Genomic DNA, 22,476 nt, shown 5'->3' on the forward strand with positions numbered 1-22,476 from the left:
GGCCTGAGCCTACCCCCCACTCCCCAGTGAGTGCCAGGTGGGGTGGTGCCCGTGCCACCGCCACCTGGAGGCCTGCCCGGGAAACCAGCCGGAAATGAGTCCGTCTTTCACTTTATTATCATCATCATCATCATCAGGTCAGACGGAAGGTGAACCGGTCAGTGGCACCTTCCGGCCAGCGCCACGGGGGCACCCGCATGGTAAAACAACAGAGTGCCGTCCTGAGGGCAGCAAAGTCTTTCTCTGGGACGGGCGGCAGCCCTCCCAAGAATGTGCCAACTCCATGGAAGTCTGTCTGTCCGCAGCCTCCTCCGTCCAAGGCATGGCTGGAGGGCCCACTTCCTCCTCCAGGGGGGCCGGTCAGCTGCACAAGGCCCTCTGGATCCGGGCTCTGGCTTCTCGGGGCCCCAGGGAGACAATCATTTCGGCCACGCTGGGCCCTTGCTGGAGAGACAGACAGGAAGGTGACGATGCAGAGGGAGCCAGGACGACTGTGACCCTGCCGCCACGGAGGATTCGGCAGGCTGCCGGGACTCCGTGGCTGGCCAAGGGGAGGCCGAGCATTCCAGTGCACCGGGCAGCCAGCAGCAGGCCGGCTGCCGTGCACAGCCACGAAGCCAGCCGGGGACTCACCTGCTGGCCACTGAGGGCCAGGCGAAGCAGCCTCATCATCTGGCTGTATGGGGTGCCTTGAACCTGCCCTTGCAGCTGCCTCAGGCCTTGGCCGAGCTCTTGGGGAGACAGAGCAGCTGCCGGGCCCTCCAGCAACCTGGGGAGGGAGGAGGAAAGGCTGGGCTGTGGGGCTGGCTCCGGGGGCTGCAGCTTTCCCCGAGGAGCCCGAGAAAGGGCCCCGAACTCTGCCAAAGAGCTGGAGCACCTATGCTGAACTCCTCCGTGGTGAAGAGACGGCATCCCATCTCTCCCCTCCTCCACCCCGTGCGCACACAAGCACACCCTCTTCAAGCTCAAGCCGGGGGCAACTAGGGACAGTTTCAGCCACGGGAAGCGCGGCAGCGTCTTTCTCCCCTGCACACCTCAGACAAAGTGGTAGAGAGTTTCCCGTTTGGAAGGGAAATGAAACCACCCCGCAGCTCCGAGGAGGAGGACTCCAAGGACACCTAAGCCCTCGGGAGCCAGGAAGAAGAAGAAGAAGAAGAAGAAGGGGCTGGAACGCCAAACAGCAGCCACACTGGTGGCTCCCTCTCCAAGGATTCCTCCCGTCAGGCAGCCCACGACCGGTCTCAAGCGCTCCCTATTCAAGCCAGCCCAATTCTTTTGAACAAAACCATTCATGGCCAGTCCAGGAGTCCTCAGTCCCTCCTGAAAACCATCCACGTGCTTTGTACCCCACACCCCACCATGTGCAAAACTAAGGTGGCCCTGACTAAGCCCCACTGCAGGCCACGAGATGACTCACGGCCAGCTTGGTCTGGATGCCACCTTTTACAAGGAGATTTCCTCATGCCTGCTGCGCAGGAGAGGAATCGCCCGCCACCTGGAGGTGCCCCCCCCCCGCCTGCATTGGAAGAGCTGCTCTTGATCATCAGAGGGGTCTACAGAAGAGCCCACCCCCGCGTGGGCCATTCCACAGGCAAGCGGAAGAGTCACCACATAAAGACGGCCTGAGCGAATAACCCCTGGGTGCTTGTCCCACATCAAGCCGCGTTTCAGGCGGAATTCCTGCCGGCTATCGGCGCCGCAGCATACCGGAGGACAAGCTTCCCGATCTCATCTGCCTTGGCCGAAACCACTTGCAGCTCCTCGTGAGGCACGGAGGGCCGAATCCAAAGGTAGGCATTCCGGGGTGACACCAAGTCCTTCACGCGGCTTATGTGGCCCTAGAGGAGGAAGGAGCCGTGAGGCCCGGCAGGTCGAGGGCAGCCCCACACGCCTGGATCTCCTGCTCACTGGGCAGAGAGGCACCTTTTAAACGTGGGGAGTCTCTTTATTGAGCAGGGGGGGGGGAGTAACTGGCCCTCTCCACCCCCAGCACAGCATCCCTCCAGTGGCTGTGGCTGGTCTCTGGCTCGCGTTTCTTTTTAGCTCGATAGCCCTTTGGGGACAGGAATCCACCTTATATTTATTATCTCTCTATGTAAACCACTTTGGAAACTTGGGTCGAGAAGTGGTATATAAGTATTTGTGCTGGTGGTGGTGGTGGTGGCTGGATCTCCTCCGGCAGCGCGAGAGTCCTACATGCAGGAGCTGCCCAACGCTGCTCTTCCGGCAGTGCTGATCAGTGGTCGGGGCCGCCAGAGGCAGCTGCCAGCCACCTTCATGGCTGTGCTGCCCTGCAGAAGCGCCAGGAACAAGGTGGGGGGCTGCGGCAGCGCGAGGGGGAGGAAGAGGTGCTCCAGGCATCTCCAAGGGCCCTGCCAGCATGCTGACCCCACTGGGGGGCTGTGGACGGAGCCCTGGGCACTGGGCCCCACAGCCGCTGAAGGGGGTGCTGGTGCTTGCTGCGGCCCAGGCCCCCAGCAGCCCCTCCCCACCCACCTGGACTTACTCTGCTCAAGAGAAGCACCTGCTCCACGTAGTGCTTCTCAAGGACCCCTCGGTCCTCCAGCTGCTCCCCATAGGCCTGCTCCACCACGGCCTGCACCTCGGCCACCAGCTTCGGCCGCAGCGTCTCCTCTCCAATCTGCTGGGCCAGGTGGATCCTGCCCGAGAGAGAGAGGGGGGGGGGCTACCCATAAGCACTGAGCAAGCAGCAGAGAGAGCTCAGCATCCAGGTGGATACACACCTCAGCGGCCTTCAGGCTGCAAATACGGAGAAGTATCGATGGAATGATCCAGAACATTTGCATCAAGCAACAGGGTGACGGGGCTGAAGCTCCGGGGAAGAGGGTTGGCGTGGCAGGCAGGAGCCCCCAAGTTCAACCCCTGGCGGCATCTCCAGGAAGGGCTGAGAGGGATTCCGGCTTGAAACCTTGGAGAGCTGCTGCCAGTCTGTGCAGACAATCCTGAACTAGATGGACCAAGGGTCTGACTCAGTAGGTGGTGTCCTAGCACATTCCTAAAGGTAAAGTGTGCTGTCGGGTCGGCGTCGGCTCCTGGCGACCGACCACGGAGCCCTAAGGTTGTCTTGGGTAGAATACAGGAGAGGTTTACCATTACCATCTCCCACACAGTATGAGATGATGAGGCCTCTCAGCATCTTCCTAGATCGCTGCTGCCCAACGTAGGTGTTTCCCATAGTCTGGGGAACAGACCAGCGGGGATCTGAACTGACAACCTCTGGCTTGCTAGTCAAGCCATTTCCCTGCTGTGCCATGAGGTGGCTTAGCCAAGGCTAGAAGTTTCCGTATGTTCATTTCCCCAAAAGCCACATCTGGGGAGTTGATATTCTGGCCCCACCACACTGCAGCCGGTGGGAACAGGCGTTGCCAGGACACCCACAGGTTCTGCCCCCCCGCTGTCCCCTCTGAGCCCCCAGTCAGGCAATGGGCTCCTGCTCCTCCCTGGCCTTGGACCCCACACTCTGGGGCAAGCCGCTCTCGGCCGAGGAGGGCAAGGAGAGGGCGGGACTCCGGGGCTGCTGGGGGGCGAAGCGCAGGGCTGTTCAGCATCCACGCGCTGCAGGAGAAGGTGCAGGGAGCTCCCCACGCCCCACCTGTTGAACTCGGGAAGTTTCTCCAGGTCCAGCAGGGCCGAGTGCCTTTCAATCCTGCCCACATCAAACTCGGCAACCAGCTCCTCCAGCGACCTCCCCGTCCGTGTCTCTGCAAAACAGATCCGTGTGCTCACTGCGGGTGCCCGGTGCCCCACCCACCCACCCACCCACCCACCCCCAGGACCCTCTCGCTTACGGGGCACTTTTCAGCATCACTACGACTCCCAGCATCCCCTGCTGCGGCGGCGGCTGGCCGGGCCCGTCTGGGGAACCCCTGGCCTAGTTCAGTGGGGGGAACTAGGCCAGGGGTTCCCCAGACGGGCCCGTCCGGCCACCGCCGCAGCGGGGGATGCTGGGAGTCGTAGTGGCAAGGGCTCCTCTCGCCGTCCTCCTGACCTGCAAAGCCAGAGCCGCAGGTGGTCACCAAGTCCAGCAGGGCTTCCGGCAAGCAGCCTTCCTGAGCCAACTGCTCCACGAAGACGTGGCCCTGCCTCTTGGAGAGCTTGCTGCCGTCCGGGTTCAGGAGCAGCGGCAGGTGGCCAAAGCGAGGCGGGTCCCAGCCCAAGGCCTTGTACAGCAGGAGGTGCTTGGAGGTGGAGATCAGCCACTCGGCGCCACGCAGCACGTGGCTGATGCCCATGAGGTGGTCGTCCACCACGTTGGCCAGGTGGTAGGTGGGGAAACCGTCGCTCTTCAGGACCACCGGGTCCCCCTCCACACTGGCCACCTCGTGCTTGCTCCAGCCATAGACCAGGTCGCAGAAGGGCTCCGATCCCTCCTCCAGCCGGAAGCGGACCACGTGGCCCGTCCCCTGCGCCATCTTCTCGGCCACCTGCTTGGCGCTGAGGTGACGACACCGGTTGTCGTACCTGGAGGAAGGGAGAGACGGGAAAGAGCCGCCTCTGAAGCGGTCCCTGGCGCCTGCCCCAACTCCCTCAGCCCCTTTGGGAGAGGTAACCGGGGCTCCCCTTGGCAGGACAGGACACCACACACACACACACACAGAGGGCAGGTTGGTCCCGGCCACGCCGAGGAGCAGCAAAACCAGGCTGAGACGGCTCGGCCCCGGAACACACCGCCAGCCAAGCGCCAAGCAAGCCCCCCACCCCACCCCCCCAGGCCAGGCCTTACCGTGGGGTCTGCTGGCTGCGCAGGGCTGCCTTCTTGAGAAGCTCCAGGCGCTGTGGGGTGCAGAAGCAGCGGTAGGCGGCCCCCTTCTCGAGGAGCAGCTCCGTGGCTTCCCTGTAGAGGCCAAGCCTCTGGGACTGCTGGTAGGGGCCAGCAGGACCGCCCCGGCGAGGGCTTTCGTCCGGCGGGAGGCCTGTGAAAGCAGCAGCGGGAGAGGGCCACCCCGGGACAGGCGGCCAAGCTCAAGCCCCTTCCCACTTGGCCACCAGCCTGCAGGGACCAGTCAGACCAAGCCAGGGAGGCCAGGCCTCTCCGTGGCGCCCAGACTTGAGGCTCGAGGCTCCCTCCCCTCCCCTCCTGCCTGTGGGTCCCCCAGAGGCATCTGGTGGGCCACTGGGGGGAACAGGGTGCTGGGCCGGAGGGGCCTCCTTGGGCCTGAGCCTGCAGTCTCGCTTAGCTTCCCTTTTCAGCTTGTGAGCCCTTTGAGGACAGGGAGCCATCTTATATTCAGTGTTATTTCTCTTTGGAAACCACTTTGGAAACTTTTGCTGAAAAGCGCTGCATAAACATTGCCACCACCGCAGGGCGGAGCCGGGAGTGGTTTGCAAGCTAGCCGAGGAGGAGGGGACTCCACGGGGCGGGGGGGGGGGGTGCGCCGGGCAGAGCAAGCCGGGCAGGGCGCAGCTCTTCCACGCAGCCGCGCCTCCCACTGCGCCCGCGAACGGGGAGAGGAGGGCCTCACCTGCCCACTCCAGCATGTCCTCCAGCCCCTCGGCGGCCCCGGGCACCACGCGGCTTTGGTCCGTGTCCTCCAGCCTCAGGAGGAAGCGGCCCTGGTGCTGCTTGGCAAAGAGGTAGTTGTACAAAGCGGTCCGCAGGCCACCCAAGTGCAGGAACCCTGCGCAGCACAGAGAGAGAAGGTTCCAGCTGAGAATGGAGCCTCTGTGTCAAGAGGCAGTCTACCTCAAAGGACAGGGACAGGAGAGAGAGGTGCACTGCCCAGCTGCGAATGGTTTGCAAGGGCTGGAGCCAGCCTCTTGCAGCTGTAGCCCTAGCGGGGCCGGGGCCTACCTGTGGGGCTCGGCGCGAACCTCACCCGCACCGCGTGCCCCCCCACTCCCCGCAGGGCGGCAGCCGCCGCGCCCAGCCCCATTTGCAGTCGCTGTTCAGCAGCTGGGGACGCAGCGGGCAGCGAAGGGACCCCTGCGGAACTCACGGCCACCCGGGCAGGGCAGGCGCGCTGCAAAATGTTTCTCTTTCCGCGCAGGCGGCATTGCTCCGGCCAATCCGCTGCGGACTGGAGCAGGGGGCGGGGCTGCCCTTAAAGGCGCCGCGTCTCTGTCTCCGCGCTGGCCGCGGCCGGCCGGCTGGTTCGGGGAGATGAGATGAGATTTTGCATAAAAGGCTTCTAAAAGCAACAAGCAAAAGCCAGTGAAATATTTGATCAAGGGACTGCAACAAGCGAAGCGGCTTGAGATCCCGCTGCATGAAATGCATGGTGGGGCTGGCGGCTGGCGGCAGCGTCCGAAGTGGACCCCCCGGCTGCGGAGCGAAGCCAGCAGCCGAAGCCGGGGCTTAAAAACGTCACGCGATGAATCCGAACCAGAAGTGCAGCCCACTGTGAAAAGAGCATCCATTTGGGGCACGATCCTGTCTCCCTGGCCGGGGGGGGGGCCTCTTGGTCATCCCGCCCCACGCATTGGGGTCCGCCCGGAAACTGGTAAAGGAAGGACCAGTCTTTGCATCGTAGATCCACGGGCGCAGAGCAGGATGAGACCCCACGAAGGGGACTGGCGTGTTGTATTCACAGTGACCACTGCAGGGCGGCGCGTTTTCTAAATATTTTGTACCGGAGGAGGAGGAGGGAGGAGGAGGAGGCACAAGAGCAAGAGGGAGAGAAATCTTCCAGTCGAGTCTAGACTCCTAAAGGCTAGGATGGCCTCAAGCCGGGCACGCTCCTCCTGCCTCAAGGGAGCGAGGTAGGAGCGAGGTAGGAGCGAGGTGGGGCCCCCGGGGTCGGTGCTCGGACCAGCGCTCTTCAACTGGTTCACACCAAAAGATGGTTCCCCCCCCACACCCCACCCCACCCCCGCTTCCTGTTTCGGAACTCTCACACGCGGAGCCCCCCAGCCCCATTGGCCCCTTCTGTGCCCCCCCCCCTTTCATTTCCTGGAGCCGCCGCTGCTTGCTTGGCCCGAGTTCCAGCGGGCCCGCGGAACTCCGAGTCCTTCAAGCGCGCACGCGCGAGAGTGGGCGGCTCTACTCAGCAGCACCCAGCTCCTCTCGGAGGCGGAGCCTTCCTCGTGGGGGCGGGGCGATGGGGAAGGGGCGGGCTACGGGGGCCGACGAGGGCCAATCAGTGCTGCCCGGCGCTTTTCCCAGCACCCCCCGCGGGCAAGTTGTACACAATCATCATGGCTGCCGCCGCGTCTGCTTCCCCCGGTGCGCGTGAGAGGGACGGAGCGGGTCCCCTCGTGGGGGGGGGGGGCGCCCCCGGAGGGGCGGGGGGAGCGGAACGGAGTCTCCTCCTCCCTCTCTCTCGGGGCCCCTCCCGGGGAGGCTGCCGGCTCCATCCCGCAGGACCCCGGCCGGGGGCCTCCCTCCCCGCCCTGGCGCGCTGCAGAAGCCGGGGCCGGCCGGGGGGGAGCAGCCGCCAGCCGGGGGGGGGCCGTGGCGGCGGGTGCGGGGAGAGACGGGCACGCAGGGGCCCGGCCGCCCTTGGCGAGCCTGGCTGCGGCCCCCTCGCGGGTGGGTGGCTCCGCGCTGCCTCCTCCGGCAGGGGGGCCCTGGAGGAGGAGGAGGAGCCCCCTTGGCAGCCCCCACCCTGCCCCCTTGGCGAGCAGCGCCCCTGGCCGCGGGGAGGAAGGTGCCAGTCACGCTGCGACAGCTGGGAGGGGGCTGAGCTCAGCCGGCCCTTGCTGCTGCTGCTGCTGCTGCTGCTTGGTGTTGTTGTTGTTCCCCTCGGAGGGGCCCGGACTGACTGGCTCTCTCGGCAGCTGCTGGCTAAGGAGCTCCTCGGCGGGGGTGGCAGCTCGTGCCAGTGGGGGAGGGGGGGCTCAAGGGGAGGTGCAGCTGCCTCTGCTTCCCAGCAGCAGCAGCAGCAGCAGCAGCCCTGGTGGTGGTTCTTCCTCCTGGTTGGCCATTCACCAGATCCAGCGGTGTGGTTCCATGCAGCTCTATCTGACTAATGGCCAGCCTGCAGGCAGCATGACTCTTGGGGGGGGGAAGGGGGGAGAGGAGCCACCCGAGCTTCCGCCTTTGGCGCCCCTGCCACCTCGCCTTAGGGTGAGTCACTGCTGAGTGTTGGGACCTAATTTGCAGTTACGTTTTCCAAGCCAGTGCATTTCCAGAAGTAAAGCGTAAGGGGTGTCTTGCACAGGTCCTGCCTGTTTCGTTTAGTCTAATTGTTTCATTTTGTCACAGATTCGGATGACACCAGCATGGATGCAGAAGCCCAGAATTCACCGCTGGGCTGTAGAGATGATGGCAAAAATGATTCCCTTTCTGCTGAGAAACCTTTAGAGACAGGTGATCTCCAAAGTGATCCACCAGATTCCCAGCCTTCTGTCAGCAATGGTGGCGATTCTGAAATGGAGAAGGAACTGGTTGAGCTAAAGGTCATCTGGAACAAAAACAAGTATGACTTCAAGTTCCCACTGGATAGCACGGGGGCTGATCTGAAGCAGAAAATCCACTCACTCACAGGTGAGGCTTTCTGTGTTTTATGGAGAGGCAGTTCTGCCACCTGCAATTCCCATCAAATTTGGAAGACCTTCCTGGGTTAAGTGTTGCTTCTTGATTCCTCCTTTGCTAGGCCTTCCACCTGCAATGCAAAAGGTCATGTTCAAAGGACTTTTACCAGAGGAGAAAACGTTACGGGAAATCAAAATAATCAATGGAGCAAAAATAATGGTGGTTGGCTCAACTATCAATGATGTCTTGGCAGTAAACACACCGAAAGATGCTGCTCAACAGGAAGTGAAATCAGAAGATACCAAAAAGGAGCCCCTCTGCAGACAAAAGGTTTGTAGCAATTGCAGGCCTGTGTAGTGTGATCTGAACGTATCTTTGGTTTCAAAAGGGAAATGCCCAGTATTTCAGGTCTGTTGGAAGGAAGGACCTGGAATGTTATGTGCTGCAGTGGTAGGCAGGTAGCCCCTTATCTTGCTAATTGTTGCAGTAATACATCTGAGAGCAGATCTGTATTTTCCCCATTTTATTGATGGTGGGGAGAGCTGAAAGAGAGAGTACTGTACCAAGACTATTGGCAAGTCTGTGGCTGAGCAGGCATTTTATACCTTAAGTCAGTAGCTAGTTCTATTCAGTACTGGGTTCTGAAGTGGATTTCTGTGAAACATTCTGACTTCTTCCTATATCTTACAGAGTTACTTGTGTGTCATCCTTGACCAGAGTTGCTCTGTAGTTTATAGAATTCTTAATTATGGTAGGTTTTCTTTACCACTGGTGCTTTGTCGTGTTACAGAGTTCTCTGGGATTACTGTTTCTGAAAGTTGTGCTCTAGAACCAAAACGTGAGGAAACGTTGGCAAACTTTGCATTATTTAGAAGAGGTAGTATCTGTTTTAGTTGCAACCATTTTAGTTGCTGAGATGTGATCTAGCACTAGCCACCTTCGGACTGAGGAGAGGACTTACCAAGCTTTTAAAAAGTCTCCTCAAGGTACTGGCAGGTGGGCAGAGGAGAAATTCTTCAAGGCCTCTTTCCTGTTTCAGTCTGTTGTACTTTCTCCTTTGTTACAGCAACACAGAAAAGTGTTGGATAAAGGAAAACCTGAAGATGTGATGCCTTCAGCTAAGGGTGTCCAGGTGAGCAAATATGTGGGGTCCTTCTTAAAACCTATAAGAATTGCTGGCTGTTCCACCTCTCCCACGTTTGTGTACTGTAGCAAGGGGTTGTTCTTCTACCCTTGCACTGTGAAGCTCGTAGCAGCTTTCCTTGCTCACAGAAGACCTCTCTTTCCACTCTCTCTTTAGGAGCGCCTCCCAACTGTTCCTTTATCGGGCATGTACAACAAGTCAGGGGGGAAAGTACGGCTGACCTTCAAACTTGAACAAGATCAGCTTTGGATCGGCACTAAAGGTTGGTGCCCAAAAGCGTACATCCTTTGGAGTGCCTGAGTGGCTGTCTCTCTTGAGTGGGGATGAGGAAGATACATGCTGCATTGGATGGTTTACAGTTGTCCCCTTCCAGGTTGTTGACTGTTTCTGAGCTGACAAAGTCATCAGATGCTGTTTTGTGTTGCTTGGTTTGAGCTTTATGAGCTGCATGTGGAAGTATCATAACTCTTGCACCTAAGGGAGCCGGAATATTGGTTGTTTAGAACATGTTTAGTTGCTCCATCTCTGGCTCTGAGGTACTTTTGCCCGCTTTCAGTGTATCCACAAGCACCAGAGCCTCTGTAGCATTCCAATGCTTCATGCCTTGTAGACACCCATTGTGTGTGCTACGCAAGAAGTCCTCTTTCCTTGGAGTCAGGTGGTTCTTGCCCTTGGGCTTCTCAGGAGGAAGGCCCTTGGAAGGGTGGTGCATCCGCTCCAGGAGAGGTGAGGTTGCCTTGCAGCCCCACTGCAGTTCAAGGACCAGGGAAGGGGAACCTTAGCGAGTTTTGCTGTTGCTTGGTAGGTTGCCTCATGCTGTTGAACTCAGACTAGTATTTTAATGGCTGTGCCAGCCTCCCGTCTTGTCTGCTCCCAGTCCTGGGTGTCCTGTTTTTCCTCCTGTGCAAAACTGGATTGAGCACTGTAGGCATAAATGAGGAGTTGAAAGGACTAATGAGCCTCTCAGAAAATGCTGAGTGTTCACTCGTGAGCATCACTCACCAAAGCTCATAGTTATAGCATCTCTTTGTCATTATCCTGGTTTTAATTGGGCATTTTTTCTTTGCTAGAAAAGCAAAGAAATGAGAAGGAAATAAATCACAGACCCTGCTGGTGGTTGGTTTTTTTTTAATACACACCCAACTTTGGGGTATCTGGTTTTGTGTCTTCAGTTCTTTGTTTCATTTCTGCATCCCAAAGCTGGCAGGAAATGCCATCTATGGCTCCTCAAGAAAAGTTTGTCTCTATTATATATTTTGAAGCATTTGTGGGTGTATTTGTACGACAGAAAATTATACTTCCCAGATACCTACAGATACCAAATTCAGCATACTCAATCATGCCCCTAAAATTAGTTGAACTTTGTTACACTGAAATATTATTATTATTATTATTTTTACATTTATATCCCGCTCTTCCTCCAAGGAGCCCAGAGTACTACATACTTGAGTTTCTCTTTATGCTGAGGAAAGGGTTTGATTTTCTTTAAAAGAAGAAATTCTGAATGTAATCTTCAGATTTTAACTATTGTTCTGACTGAATGTGAACAATCAGCTGAATAATTCAAAAATGGCATCATGCCCAAGAGCAGATCTTTCTCATTCAAATTTACTATGATTAAAATTTACCATAGTATGCTATTAATTAAATAAAATGTTTGAAGTCAATATTGTACAAATGTCAAACTGTACTTTTACTTCCATTTCCCAAGCACATTAGTAGAAAAATTATATTAAATATATCAAAAGTGTATATTTGAAGAATATTTTGTATAAACAAACTCAAAGTCATCCTTCCCAGTTACCTATGGATACCAAATTTTGCATAAATTATCCTGCCCCATAAAGTAGCTGAATGCACTACCTTTTACACCAGAATATGTGGTGGGTGGGGGAGGAAAGCTGGTCTTGTAGCAAACATGAATTGCCCCTTTGCTAAGCAGGATATACCCTGGCTTGCTTTTGAATGGGACACTACATGTGTGCATTGTAAGATGTTGCCCTTAGGAGATGGAGCAGCTCTGGGGAGAGCATCTGTCTGCTTGCATGCAGCAGGTTCCAAGTTCCCTCCCTGGCAGCATCTCCAGATAAAGCTGAGAGACTCCTCCTGCCTGCAACCTTGGAGAAACCTCTGCCAGTCTGTGTAGATTGACCAACTCGGTAGAAGGCAGCTTCCTATGTTCCTATGAAGTTGTAAATAACCCTTTTTAAAAAAAATAGAAAATAGCTTTGCCCCGTCAAGAGGCCTCACCCTACCACTCATACTATAAAAGCCGCAGTTTGGGCAGTGAGATAGATCTGCCTGTTCTGGATGGGGTTTCTCTCTCCCGGAAGGAACAGGGTCACAGTTTGGCAGTACTACTGGACCCAACCCTCTCTCTGATCCCTCAGGTGGAGGCGGTGGCCAGGAGTGCTTTCTGTCAGCTCTGACTGGTTCGCCAACTGCGCCGGAAGCGAGTGATTTTAAGACTGTGGTGCACATGTGCTGTTACCCTCCAGGCATTTGTATGTCGTCCGGAAGCTGCAATTGGTACAGAATGCTGCCACCAGATTGGTCTCCGGAATGTCCCGCAGAGACCATATTACTCCAGTTCTAAAAGATCTACACTGGCTACCAATAGGTATCCGGGCAAAATACAAAGTGCTGGTTATTACCTGTAAAGCCCTTAATGGCTTGGGCCCATGGTATTTAAGAGAACGCCTTCTTCATTATGAACTCTGCCGTCTACTCAGATCTTCAGGGGAGGTTCGTCTGAGGGTGCCGCCCACTTGTCTGGTGGTGACTCAAAGGCAAGAGCCTTCTCTGTAGTTGCCCCAGGACTGTGGAACACACTTCCTGCTCCGATTGTTGCTGCTCCATCCCTGTTGGCTTTGAGGAAACAAAAACACATCTCCTCAGCAAAGCTTTTTAGTTGCTGTGTTTTTAATTTGATTCTTTATCTGTTAAATTCTTGGTTGGTTTTATACTGTAAGCTGCCTAGAGCAGTGGTGGTTTATTGTAAATTGTTTGTTTGTTGTATAACTTGTAGCTGGGACTGATGGGAGCTGTAATTCAGCAACATCTGGAGACTCCCAGTTTGGGAACCACTGGCCTAGAAACTTCAGTAGTGGGCAGTATACAAATGTATTAAATATAAAAGCACAAAGCTATATATGTAGTTTCCTATTTTGTTCTATCTGAGAGACACGGTTGTTTAAAAAAAATTACTGTGTGCACATGCAAGGAGTTTGCTGATGGAGAAAAAATTGGGAGGGTGCTGTGTGGGTGGGGGAGGGGGCAGTCTGCTTTGAATTATTATTGTTTTTTTAAGTGATTGGGACCCAAATAAAGAGTTGAGACTCTTCCCCCCCTCTTGTCCTTTCTGATAAGAAGGGAAAGTGGAAGAAAGTTCAAGACTCCAGCCAGCCCCAATGCTAAACTCTGTATTTCAATCTAGAGAGAACAGAAAAATTGCCGATGGGATCCATCAAGAATGTGGTGAGCGAACCCATTGAAGGACACGAAGATTATCACATGATGGTAAGGAACTTCTGCTTTCCCCTGCCACAGTTGGAGCTCAGTGGATTCTGTGTCGAGGCGAACAACTGCCAGCCTGCTGAAATGCGGCGGATGTTGAAGCCGAGGGTTTGCAAGGATCACTCCGCTGTGTTCCCACACATGGATGGATTCGGTCCTTGAGGGCAGGCATTTGGCCAAGGTGGCTGGGCATGATGGCAGCTGCTGCCCAACAACATCTGGGGGGCCCAGGCTGGCACCGTGTGCTGTAGGGGTTTCTCAGGAGGATGGCCTGTCCCTCTGCCCCCCATGCAGACTCCTCGTTCTTTTGTCCCCTTCCAGGAGCCTCAGTGGAGCTATCCCCAACACTGCTCTCGCTCGCTCTCACTCTCTCTCTCCTGCTCTCTAGAGAGGAATTTGTCCTTTCCTTGGGGAAGAGAGGAACTGTGGCCCCGGCCTTGCTCATCCCACACCTCATGTCCATGGCTTGGGTGTCCAAGGCAGTCATTCCAAGGCAAAGGCCATATACCTTCTTTTCAGGCTGCAGCTCCCTAACAGAGAGAGCGAGAGAGCAATGAGGATGCTGAAGTCCGTGTTGGTGCTGGCATTGCAGTAGAACTAGTCAGGATTCAGTCCTTGAGCAAGTAGCTGATTGTCTGTCTTCACTCTCTGTCTGGCCTGTCTTCCATCCTGGAACTCAGGCCAGCTTACCGGCTTTGTTTGAGCCAGGTGGCTGCATCGTGTCCATTAGTCCTGGGACCAAGTTGGAGCCCATAAGGATGCAGGAGTCTCTTCTTTGCTAGAGAAACCCGCCATTTATCGCCACGGCAGAGTTGGGCTTGGCGGGTTGTGTGCCAGGAGCTTTTCTGTTCCTGTGCTGGAGCAGCCTGCCTTGCCTCCCTCCTGTTGGTGGTTCTCCTGGTGTGCAGAATGACTTGCTTTCACTTCCTCCCCACTTGCCCCAGGCTCCTTTTGTAGGAAATACTGGCAGGGCTGCCGGCCTCTTCCCGTTGCTAAAGCATCCCTCCCTGGCTCACTGGTCCCTTGCAATCAGCTTTGCCCAGGACTGTGGTCTGAGGGCCTGTGATGGAGCCAGCTGGCTGGAGCTCAGCTGGTCTTGGACAGTGCCTGGAGGAAAGGCCGTCAGAACTTCTCATACACCGCCTTGAGCTCCGTGAGGAAAGAGAGGCAGAAGAAACATGGAATCAACCGTGTCATCTCTCTAAGTCTGCCCATGTGGGGGCCAGAGCTAGAGAATTGTTTCCAAGTGCTTTTGACTTGACGGCAGACAGGCCACGGTTTATGCCATGGAAATAAACCCTGGTGCTCACCTCCCGCCCCGCCGCATTGTGCTTTGTGGCAATCACTTAGTTCCTCTTTACGACAGACGTTGTTTATTGACCTTCTGCCTTTCCTCCCTGTAGAGCTCCAAGTGCCTTGCGTGGGGTTCCCAGGGCACTGGCCAGATCCAGACCTGCTGAGCTTCAGTAAGGCCGCTGCCTCCTCAGGCCATGCCCTGAGGCCAGCAACTCTAGTCTGCACTCAACCCCCATGCCCAAATTGTCAGCCACAAAGTGACTCGTTGTTCTCCTGGCTTGGAGGATGAGCTCAAACGATACTTGGCTGGTTCAGATTTAACAGCAGGAGTCGGTTCTCCCTAAAGAGCGGAGTGCGAGGGAAGGATGAGCCTCGGGCTCGTTCCCCGGCACCAAGCGGTGGGCTGGCATTCCCTTTGAACCAAGCCAGAGTCTGTGCTCAGCTGGTCTCGTGAGGAAGGACAACAGGCTCGGGTATACCGAGGAGGAGGAGGAGGAGAGCTGCTTGGCCCCTGTCGGAAACAGGGTGCTGGACTGGGGGGGGGGGCCTCTAGAGCTCAGCCAGCAGGGCTGCTCTTGTGGCTTCTGTCTCCTTCTGCAGTGTGGGGGATACTAATCCGGGCCTACCTTGCAGGAGGCCTGTCAGGATGTCTGAGGCCCTGTGTAGGTAGACCTGCAAGGCCCTCTGGAAAGGGCAGGTGTCGAGACGGGGAGGAGGCGACTGCTCCCGGTGGAACTGCCCCGCCTGGAATGGTCTCGGTGTGGCCTGGGCTGCCCGGCGTTTGCGGGTCTCTAATGCTAAGCCGCCTGTTCTCCTCCTGCGTCTTCCAGGCCTTCCAGCTGGGTCCTACTGAAGCCTCTTACTACTGGGTCTATTGGGTGCCTACTCAATACGTTGATGCCATCAAGGACACGGTGCTGGGGAAGTGGCAGTATTTTTGAAGGCACGCTCACCTCTGGCACTGGAGACTGACATGAACCGAAGGACACTGCTGGGAGAGGCCGGGACACGGCTCGTCCTGGAACTGCTTAATCAATGTGATCTCAAAGAGGCCTGGGAGGACGCCAGAGGTGGGGATCTCTCGCCATTAGTTTCTTTTTAACTTAAAAAGGTGCAGCCGCCGCCGCCGCCACCACCGCTCTTTTTCAGCAGCCAGCTTCGACCATATTTAAACAAACAAAAGCAAATACGATGGAAATCAATAAATCTTAATTCACAAACCACTGTGTGTAATACACTTTAACTCCACTGAGCCTAGCTCTCCCGGTCTCTAGTTTCTGCAAGGAAATGGCGGACATGCCACTGAGGATTTTCTACATGACTTGGACAAGAGACCTTCTCCTTCAGTGCCACATGCTCTGGTTTATTTGAGCTAAGTGCTAGTGACTGAGAGTTTGAGAGAGAGGAGTCTCCCCCTCTCTCTCCCTGTTTAATATAAAAGGAAAACCTATAAGAAGTATGCAAACTTGGGGTGTAATAAGCCATATCTTCCTGGCCCTTAAGTTTCCTTGCGGCTTTTCTGGTAGCAAAATGGTGCAATTTTTAACCCAAAGATGCTTGACTCCTCCTCCTCAAAAGTTCAGCGGTGCAGCTTTTCATGCCTCTTGCTGAGAGGTGAGTAATAACACAATATCCTTTGGATCTCCGGGCGGGGCCTGCTTGTGCTTGCGTGCTGCCCTTCGTTCCCCTTCTCCTGCCATTGCTTGTGGAGGAAGGGGCATCTAGACTGCCTTAAGGAGCATTTGTCTGCCACCTCCATCCATTGTGGCCCAGGATCCTTTGCAGCTTAGTTGCTACTGCAGCTGGTTTGGTATCTTTCTGTGGCCCGGGGCAGGGGGGGGGGCGTCCCCTGGCACCATCCCACTTTCTTTGGGGCCTCTCCAAGACAGCACCCTGCCCCACCCTGGCTTCTCTGCTTCCCCCTGTGGAGAGGGCTCCTGCCGCCCAGAGGGAGGCCCCCATGTGCCAAGAAGAGAGGGCAGAGGGGCTGCATTTGCTCGCCTTGGTGGCCCCTCCTGTATCCTCGAGCTGCTGGATCAGGACTAGCTGACAGCCACCCTGGCTTTCCTTGGAAGAGGGCACCCTGCATCCCCTGGGCTAGTTGCGTTGTCAAATCTATAGCAGCCTTCTGGGAAGTGGAATGGCAGTGCTTGATTGCTCTGTATTCATTTGTGCCAGGATTCTGTGGCGCTGTGGCGATTGCGAGGTTGTTCAGTGTGAACTTAGCACAAAGAGTTGGATCAGCCTAGCATATGACGATATGTTCTCCTTGGAGCTCTTTGTCCTGTATTTGCACCCTGTTCAGTGGAGCACATGGGCCAGTGCCTTGGCACAGGAGTCACCTTAGGCGGCTTCCTTGGCCACCCTTTTGTTGTCCCTATGGTATTTCTAGCAGGTGATTCTTTGTATAACAGCCGCCGTCCATGTTCAGGCACCTCGAAGGAGTGGCTGGAAGGCCTGGCGTGGCCGCATGGAACTGGAGGGTGGCTGCTGTGCCAGGTTTATGTCCAGGAAATGTGCAGCGCGACTCCGTGAGAACAGCCCAGAGGAACAGCATCCAGAGACCTTCCTTGCGGGGCTGAGCTGGTGACTTGGCTTTCTTCTGGGCTGTTGTATCCCTCCTTGGTGCCCTGCTGGGGGCAGAACGGAAGAGCCCGGAACCCTTTGAGGCTGCCGGGGGCTGCTTCTGACAAGTTTGATGAGTTTGCTTTGGGTGGCTGGATCTTTTTCCTTGTGTAAATTCACCTCTGACCACTAGCAATCCCTACCATTGTTGGAAATCTTGGGGGAGAGATCTTTTCTTTCTGGGGGAAATGGACTCTCTGGAGAAATTTTGAAATATATGCAATACTTCTACTTTTCTACTTTTCAAATGTGAACTTCATCCTGTATGTCTTAGCATGCAGAAGTGTGTGGAAGTTTAAAATGGAAACTGTTGACATGGGAATAATCCAAGAGGGTTTTTATTAACTGGGTTTAAATGGCATGTAGACCTCAGCAGTATCCTGCAGAAACAGGTTTTTTAAGAGGAAGCGTTCAGAAATGAAACATTCCTATAATGTAACGTAAGGAGTGGCAATAAATTTGGAAATGCAGTTCAGCGTTTGAGCATAGTGGTGTTGCATGTCAGGCCTGCCCTTCCTCAGGAAGCTCACAGTGGCGGGTGGGTGTAGTCCCTCTCCTGTCTCTTCACAACATCCCTGTGAGGTAGGTTAGGCTGAGGAACGAGGGCTGGCCCAGGGCCACCCAGTGAGCTTCCAGCCACAACCCCAAGTCTCCCTGTCTCCTGGTATGTGCCCAGGCGGCAGTCTTGTGCACGCTGAACTGGGAGGCGGGATGAGCCCCCTCATGGAATGTCCTTCCGAGTGGACTCCTTTACAGGTCCATAGAAAAAACTGCAGAGAAAACCAGATCTCCTGAGCCCCTGTTCTTCTTTTATTTGTATCTCATGCCATCTGATCATCTCTGTCCTTCAAAGCCATTGTTTAACTCCCACCTATTTCTTGAATCCAGATCTGAAGGATTCATCACCGTCACAGCATCCTAGCAGCAGGCTTGCCAGTTCCGTCCTGGTCAGCTGGGCAGCAAAGTGAGGCCCCCCCGCCGAGAAAGCAGCGGAGTTGGGGGAGGAGCCTAGGAAGCTGCCATCTACTGAGTCAGACCATTGATCCATCTAGCTCAGTATTGTCTACACAGACCAGCAGCAGCATCTCCAAGGAGGGTGTGGGTCTGTAAACTGAGCGAGAGAAATCCACCCACCAAAACCTGAGGATTGAGAGATCCCTCTTGTGCCCCATGGCTCTTGGCAGGAGCTGGAGAAAGTTGGCCCCAACAGCTGAGAGTATCCTGGGAGGGGGCGTGGGAGAAGTGCACAATGAGGCATGCATCCCAGGCAAGGGGGCTTCTGCCAGCCCCCCATGGTTCCTCACAGAGCCCCCAGCGGGTAGCTCCGGATCCTGAACGCCCACTCTGAGTTTTATGGCAGTCAGGAGACCGAAGAGGTGCATGAGCGACGAGGCCCCCCTCCGCTCTTCTGCGTGTGCCTTGGTGGTGTGGCGGCTGTCCTTGCAACCAGTCTTGAGGCATGTGAGGAGCCAGAGGCCAGCTGCTCCACCGGATCGCGCGTGGGCTGGGAGGACAAGCCCCCTGCCTAGCCCCCTGAGCTCTGCTTGCAAAAACCGAGGTCCAGAGCGCAGGCAGTGGTGGCCGAGGAGCCCAGCCGGGTGGCTTTCTCTCCAGCCTCCGTAACTCGCTGGGGGAAATGCTGGCTCAGAGGGCACCCTCTGGATCTGCTCAGGCTTCACCGGCCGTCACTCCCCCCTCCCTTAACTCGCACCGGGACTGCACACGGCTTCCGAGCCTGGGTGGGCCCCTTGTCCTGCTCAAGGGCCGCTGGTGGGCACCCGCTGACTGTGTGGGAAGACCTCCTTGTGTGGCAGCTGGGCCTGAAGGCCCCCCGTCAAAGGGAGCAGCCCTGCTCCGAGCCCTCCAGCTTCTGGCTCTTGCACTGAGGAAGTGTCACTTGACAAGGGCTTTCACTCATCCTTGCCCAGAGAGAGAAAATATTGCCTGAAGAGGTTATTTGTCTCCCCCCACCCCGCAGAAAGTCCAGTTTTCCCAGGCATCCCGGTGGGGGGCAGGCAGATTGTGTGTCCTGTGTCCCCCCCGCAAGACTTCATAATCTCTGCTATTGATTTTCATTTTGATGGGGTAAAGCTGGCTATGCAGTGAATGTTGGCTTGTCCTGACAAGCCAGGGGCGGCCAAAGGAGGCCGCTTGGGTTGCGTCTCCCCCCACCTCACCTGCAGGCTGGCTGCTCATCGGCTAGAGTTGGGCACCAGCCACCGCCCTGCCCTCTCTCTCTCTCTCTGGGCTCTGAACCCCAGATCCTAAGCGCCTGTCTTCTCACATTGACTGATCTCCCGGCTCGTAGTTGCTGTGCCTGGTCCTCTGTCTTTGGACTGGGCCCAGAATCTGTTTCCTGTAGCATTTGAGGTGCTAACCGTGGGATTCCTCCCACTTCATCCTTTGGCAGATGTTGCTGGGATGTCAAAAGCTGGAGCCCCCCCCCGCGCAGCCTCTTTCCTAGGCTGGTGATGTTTCGCGTCCTGCCTGACCGACTGCCTCTGAGGTCGCCATTTTGCCTTACTGGTTCCAAACATTTTCCAAGAGTGTCTGTCTCTTCCTAAAGCTTAAGTGCTTCTCTGATGCAGTCTTCAAAGGGGGGGGGTCATCCCCAATTGTTTTTTTAAATTTAAAAGCCACCTTAGAGGAAGAGGAGCAGAAGAACAATTAGGGGTGTGAGAGATTGTCCACCAGTCTTCTGCTCTGGGGCTGACTTTCATGTCTCACAATCCATTCAAGGGAAAGAGATTCCCAAGAGTGTTTAGCCCACAGCTGCAGAATAGATCGCTTCTCCTTTGGGGTGGAAAAGTCATGCTAGCAAGTACGAAACTCCGCGCTGACGCCAGTGCACTTTTCCAGCCCTGGTTTGGTTGCTTCTTGTGCATTGCCCCTTCCCTGGCTGGGGCCAAAAGAGCTCGGGTTAATTTGGCAATAGATCACCTCCACCACAGGTGCCACAGGCCAGGAACATTGCCCTCTTCGGAGAAGCCGGCTGCTGACTGAGTGTGCTAACTGGTCTTCTCTCTCTGCTTTACTCCGCCTCACCCTCTTGGACTGCAAATTCTGCTTGGTTCCTCAACAGGACACGTGGTCTGGGGTGGGGGACACTCTCTCTCACTCACCCACCCACCGCCAACTCCTTCACAACAACCGCCCAGTGCTGGCAGCTGCAGTCTAAAGCAGCTAGGCGGGCCAGGACAGCTGACTGGTCGGTTTTCAGTAGCTGGGATTTTCGGAAGCCTTTTGCCTGCAGGATCCCTTCATCCCATTCAGGTTCTTGCTTCTGGTGCCACATGTCTCCAGGCCGCACGACCGCCATTGTCCTGGCCCCTTGCTCTGTGCTGGGGCCAGTTTCCTCTTGCCCCGGGGGTGGGGGGGCGCCAGCACAAGGCCACACCCCTGCCCTCTGGGTCTTTGGCCAGCCAGGGGCCTGACGGTCTGTTCCTTGCAGAAGGCTCCACCTCTGAGGAGTGTGTGGGAAGAGGGGGGAGGAATCGGGGCCAACGGGCAGTCTGGCTCCCACTGCTGGGATATTGTGATGTGTAACCTTGTCCGGTTATCCTCCTTGCTCTGTTCTGTAAGATCGATCAGTCTTGACAATGAAACGTTGATAATAAAGTGTCGTTTTGTTGAGTGGATTCTCGGATGCCCCTTTATGCCCACCGGCCTCTGTATTTTCTGCTTGGGAATGGGGAGCAGCTCATTTTGCCATGGGGGGGTGGGGGGGCCCAAGGAACCCCCTGGGGGCTGGTGCCCTGTTGAACTAAACTGATGCATTGTGTGTGTGCTCTTCTAATGGGGATCTGACCAAACACTGGATTTGAAGTTGGGGAGAAAATTCCCCTGGGCCAGATTAGCTAGAAGCCGGGTCTGTGGTGGCTCAGGTATTGGGGGCTGAAAGGGGTATGCTGATCTGGGGGAGCAGGGCTGACTACAAGGGTCCTGTGACCCCACTCTCCCCCCACTCTCCCCCTTCAAGCTCATCCCAGTGGGATGCATGCTTAACTCTCCTTGGTCAGAGGGGGAAAGTATCTTCTCAAGGTCCATAAAATGCTGCCACAGCCTTGCCTGGTGGTTCTGAAATGGGGTCAGAGCAAGTGCCTTATTTTCCTTGCACCACTGAGGAGCACCTGGTTAAAAAAAACAGCTTCCCCTCCAATGCCACCCACATTTGGCTTAAATGGTGGAACCTGCCCCCTCCCACACCCCATAATGCACTTTGTAGGAAGCGTACAGACAGGCGCTGTCGGAGTCTTGCTTCTTCCCTCACGTGCCTCCAAGATGTGGCCAGCAACTGACTTGGCTCCAGAGCCTGGGTGGGGCCTTAAGGGCTGAGGCCCTCCCTCCCTCCCTCCCTGTGCTGCTGCTCTCCTCACCCCACATGTCCCTTTCCATGAGCCCCTCCTTAAACTTGCTGATGGGGGGTCCAGCCTCTGTCACTGGCCTCACAGGGAGACCTTAACCAGGTCACTTCCCCCGCAGAAGCTGGTCTTGTGGGGCCAAGCATGGATTGTCCCCTGCACTAAGCCAGGTCCGCCTTGGTTTGCATTTGGATGGGTGACTACAGGTGAGCACGGAGATGTTTGCCTGAGGGAATGAGGCCACAGCTCCTTGCAGAAGGCCCTGCTTCACTTCTTGGCGGCGGCGGCAGCAGCAGCATTTCGAGCTGGGAGGGGGGACTCCTGCCTGCCTGCCACCTGGGAGAGGTGCTGCTCTTCAATGTGGACCATCCTGAGCTGGAGGGACCAAGGCTCGGGCTGGCTCTCAGGCTGCTTCCTGGGGCCAGATGCTTTCTCTGAGCCCCACCAGCCTCCCACATGGGGCTGCCGGTTCGAACCAGTGGGTTTTCCAGTATCTCCAGGTGCCAGCCAGTCAACTGGGGAAAGCTCTCAGAAATGCATCTTCCGCTGGGATCTGCCCGCAGAAAAAAAGTGGGATGCAGGCCGAATCAACAGGAAAAACAAAAAAAGAACTGTGCAAAGTGTAGAAACAGAAGGGCCATGAAAAAGTTGCCAATAATTGCAGAAGCACAAACTGTGCTACATCTAAGGATCTATGTGGAGGGGATAAACAAAACACAAATATCCGTTTTGTCTGTAACTGAAGATGCGATATTAATAGTCTAGAATGAATGGATAACAATAACAATTATCTTGCAAATAGTATCTGCACATACATGTGACAAAGATACTGCATCTCAACAGAATGGACAAAAGTCATTGTTAAAGATAAGTTGAATGTGTACTTCTCTTTAACAAGGACTTTTGTCCAATTTGCTTTTGCAATTATTGGCAACTTTTTCATGGGATCTGCCAGCATCCTGTTTCTTGCCAGTGTGAAGTGATCTGTGCGAATTGGAGAAATGGGTTCAGTGGCTGAGAGCCAGGCGTCCCCCTCCCACCCCTCCTCCTCCTCCTCTTCACCGGCTGCTTCCCAGGACTCTTGCCCATGACCAGCCGGA

General features: G+C 55.9%; 2 protein-coding genes across 6 annotated transcripts; one reads left to right on the forward strand and one right to left on the reverse strand.

Moving 5' to 3' along the window:
- Nucleotides 1-95: 95 nt before the first annotated feature.
- On the reverse strand, nt 96-6,787 carry EARS2 (glutamyl-tRNA synthetase 2, mitochondrial). Of its 3 annotated transcripts, none has more exons than XM_053276455.1 (9): nt 5,958-6,779; nt 5,484-5,639; nt 4,745-4,934; nt 4,010-4,482; nt 3,614-3,722; nt 2,507-2,660; nt 1,708-1,838; nt 634-769; nt 96-444 (listed from the first exon to the last, which is right to left on the reverse strand). In XM_053276455.1, the coding sequence occupies exons 1-9, from the start codon at nt 6,376-6,378 to the stop codon at nt 361-363; spliced, it is 1,854 nt and encodes a 617-aa protein (XP_053132430.1). In that variant the 5' UTR covers nt 6,379-6,779; the 3' UTR covers nt 96-360. The 3 variants fall into 3 exon arrangements, with proteins under 3 accessions (XP_053132430.1, XP_053132432.1, XP_053132431.1); XM_053276457.1 differs by having other exon boundaries at nt 5,813-6,043; XM_053276456.1 differs by lacking the exons at nt 96-444; nt 634-769 and having other exon boundaries at nt 2,507-2,760; nt 5,958-6,787.
- Nucleotides 6,788-7,066: 279 nt separating this feature from the next.
- Nucleotides 7,067-20,648, forward strand: UBFD1 (ubiquitin family domain containing 1). Of its 3 annotated transcripts, XR_008312007.1 has the most exons (8): nt 7,067-7,183; nt 8,165-8,446; nt 8,556-8,764; nt 9,501-9,566; nt 9,735-9,840; nt 13,015-13,097; nt 15,221-16,004; nt 19,426-20,648. XR_008312007.1 is itself a non-coding variant. In XM_053276458.1 (7 exons), the coding sequence occupies exons 1-7, from the start codon at nt 7,156-7,158 to the stop codon at nt 15,329-15,331; spliced, it is 885 nt and encodes a 294-aa protein (XP_053132433.1). In that variant the 5' UTR covers nt 7,067-7,155; the 3' UTR covers nt 15,332-20,648. The 3 variants fall into 3 exon arrangements, 2 of the variants coding, with proteins under 2 accessions (XP_053132433.1, XP_053132434.1); XM_053276458.1 differs by having other exon boundaries at nt 15,221-20,648; XM_053276459.1 differs by lacking the exon at nt 7,067-7,183 and adding an exon at nt 7,870-8,026 and having other exon boundaries at nt 15,221-20,648.
- The last annotated feature ends 1,828 nt before the right edge of the window (nt 20,649-22,476 follow it).

The sequence above is a fragment of the Hemicordylus capensis genome, chromosome 13 (genome assembly GCF_027244095.1).
Source record: "Hemicordylus capensis ecotype Gifberg chromosome 13, rHemCap1.1.pri, whole genome shotgun sequence".
Classification (NCBI taxonomy): domain Eukaryota; kingdom Metazoa; phylum Chordata; class Lepidosauria; order Squamata; family Cordylidae; genus Hemicordylus; species Hemicordylus capensis.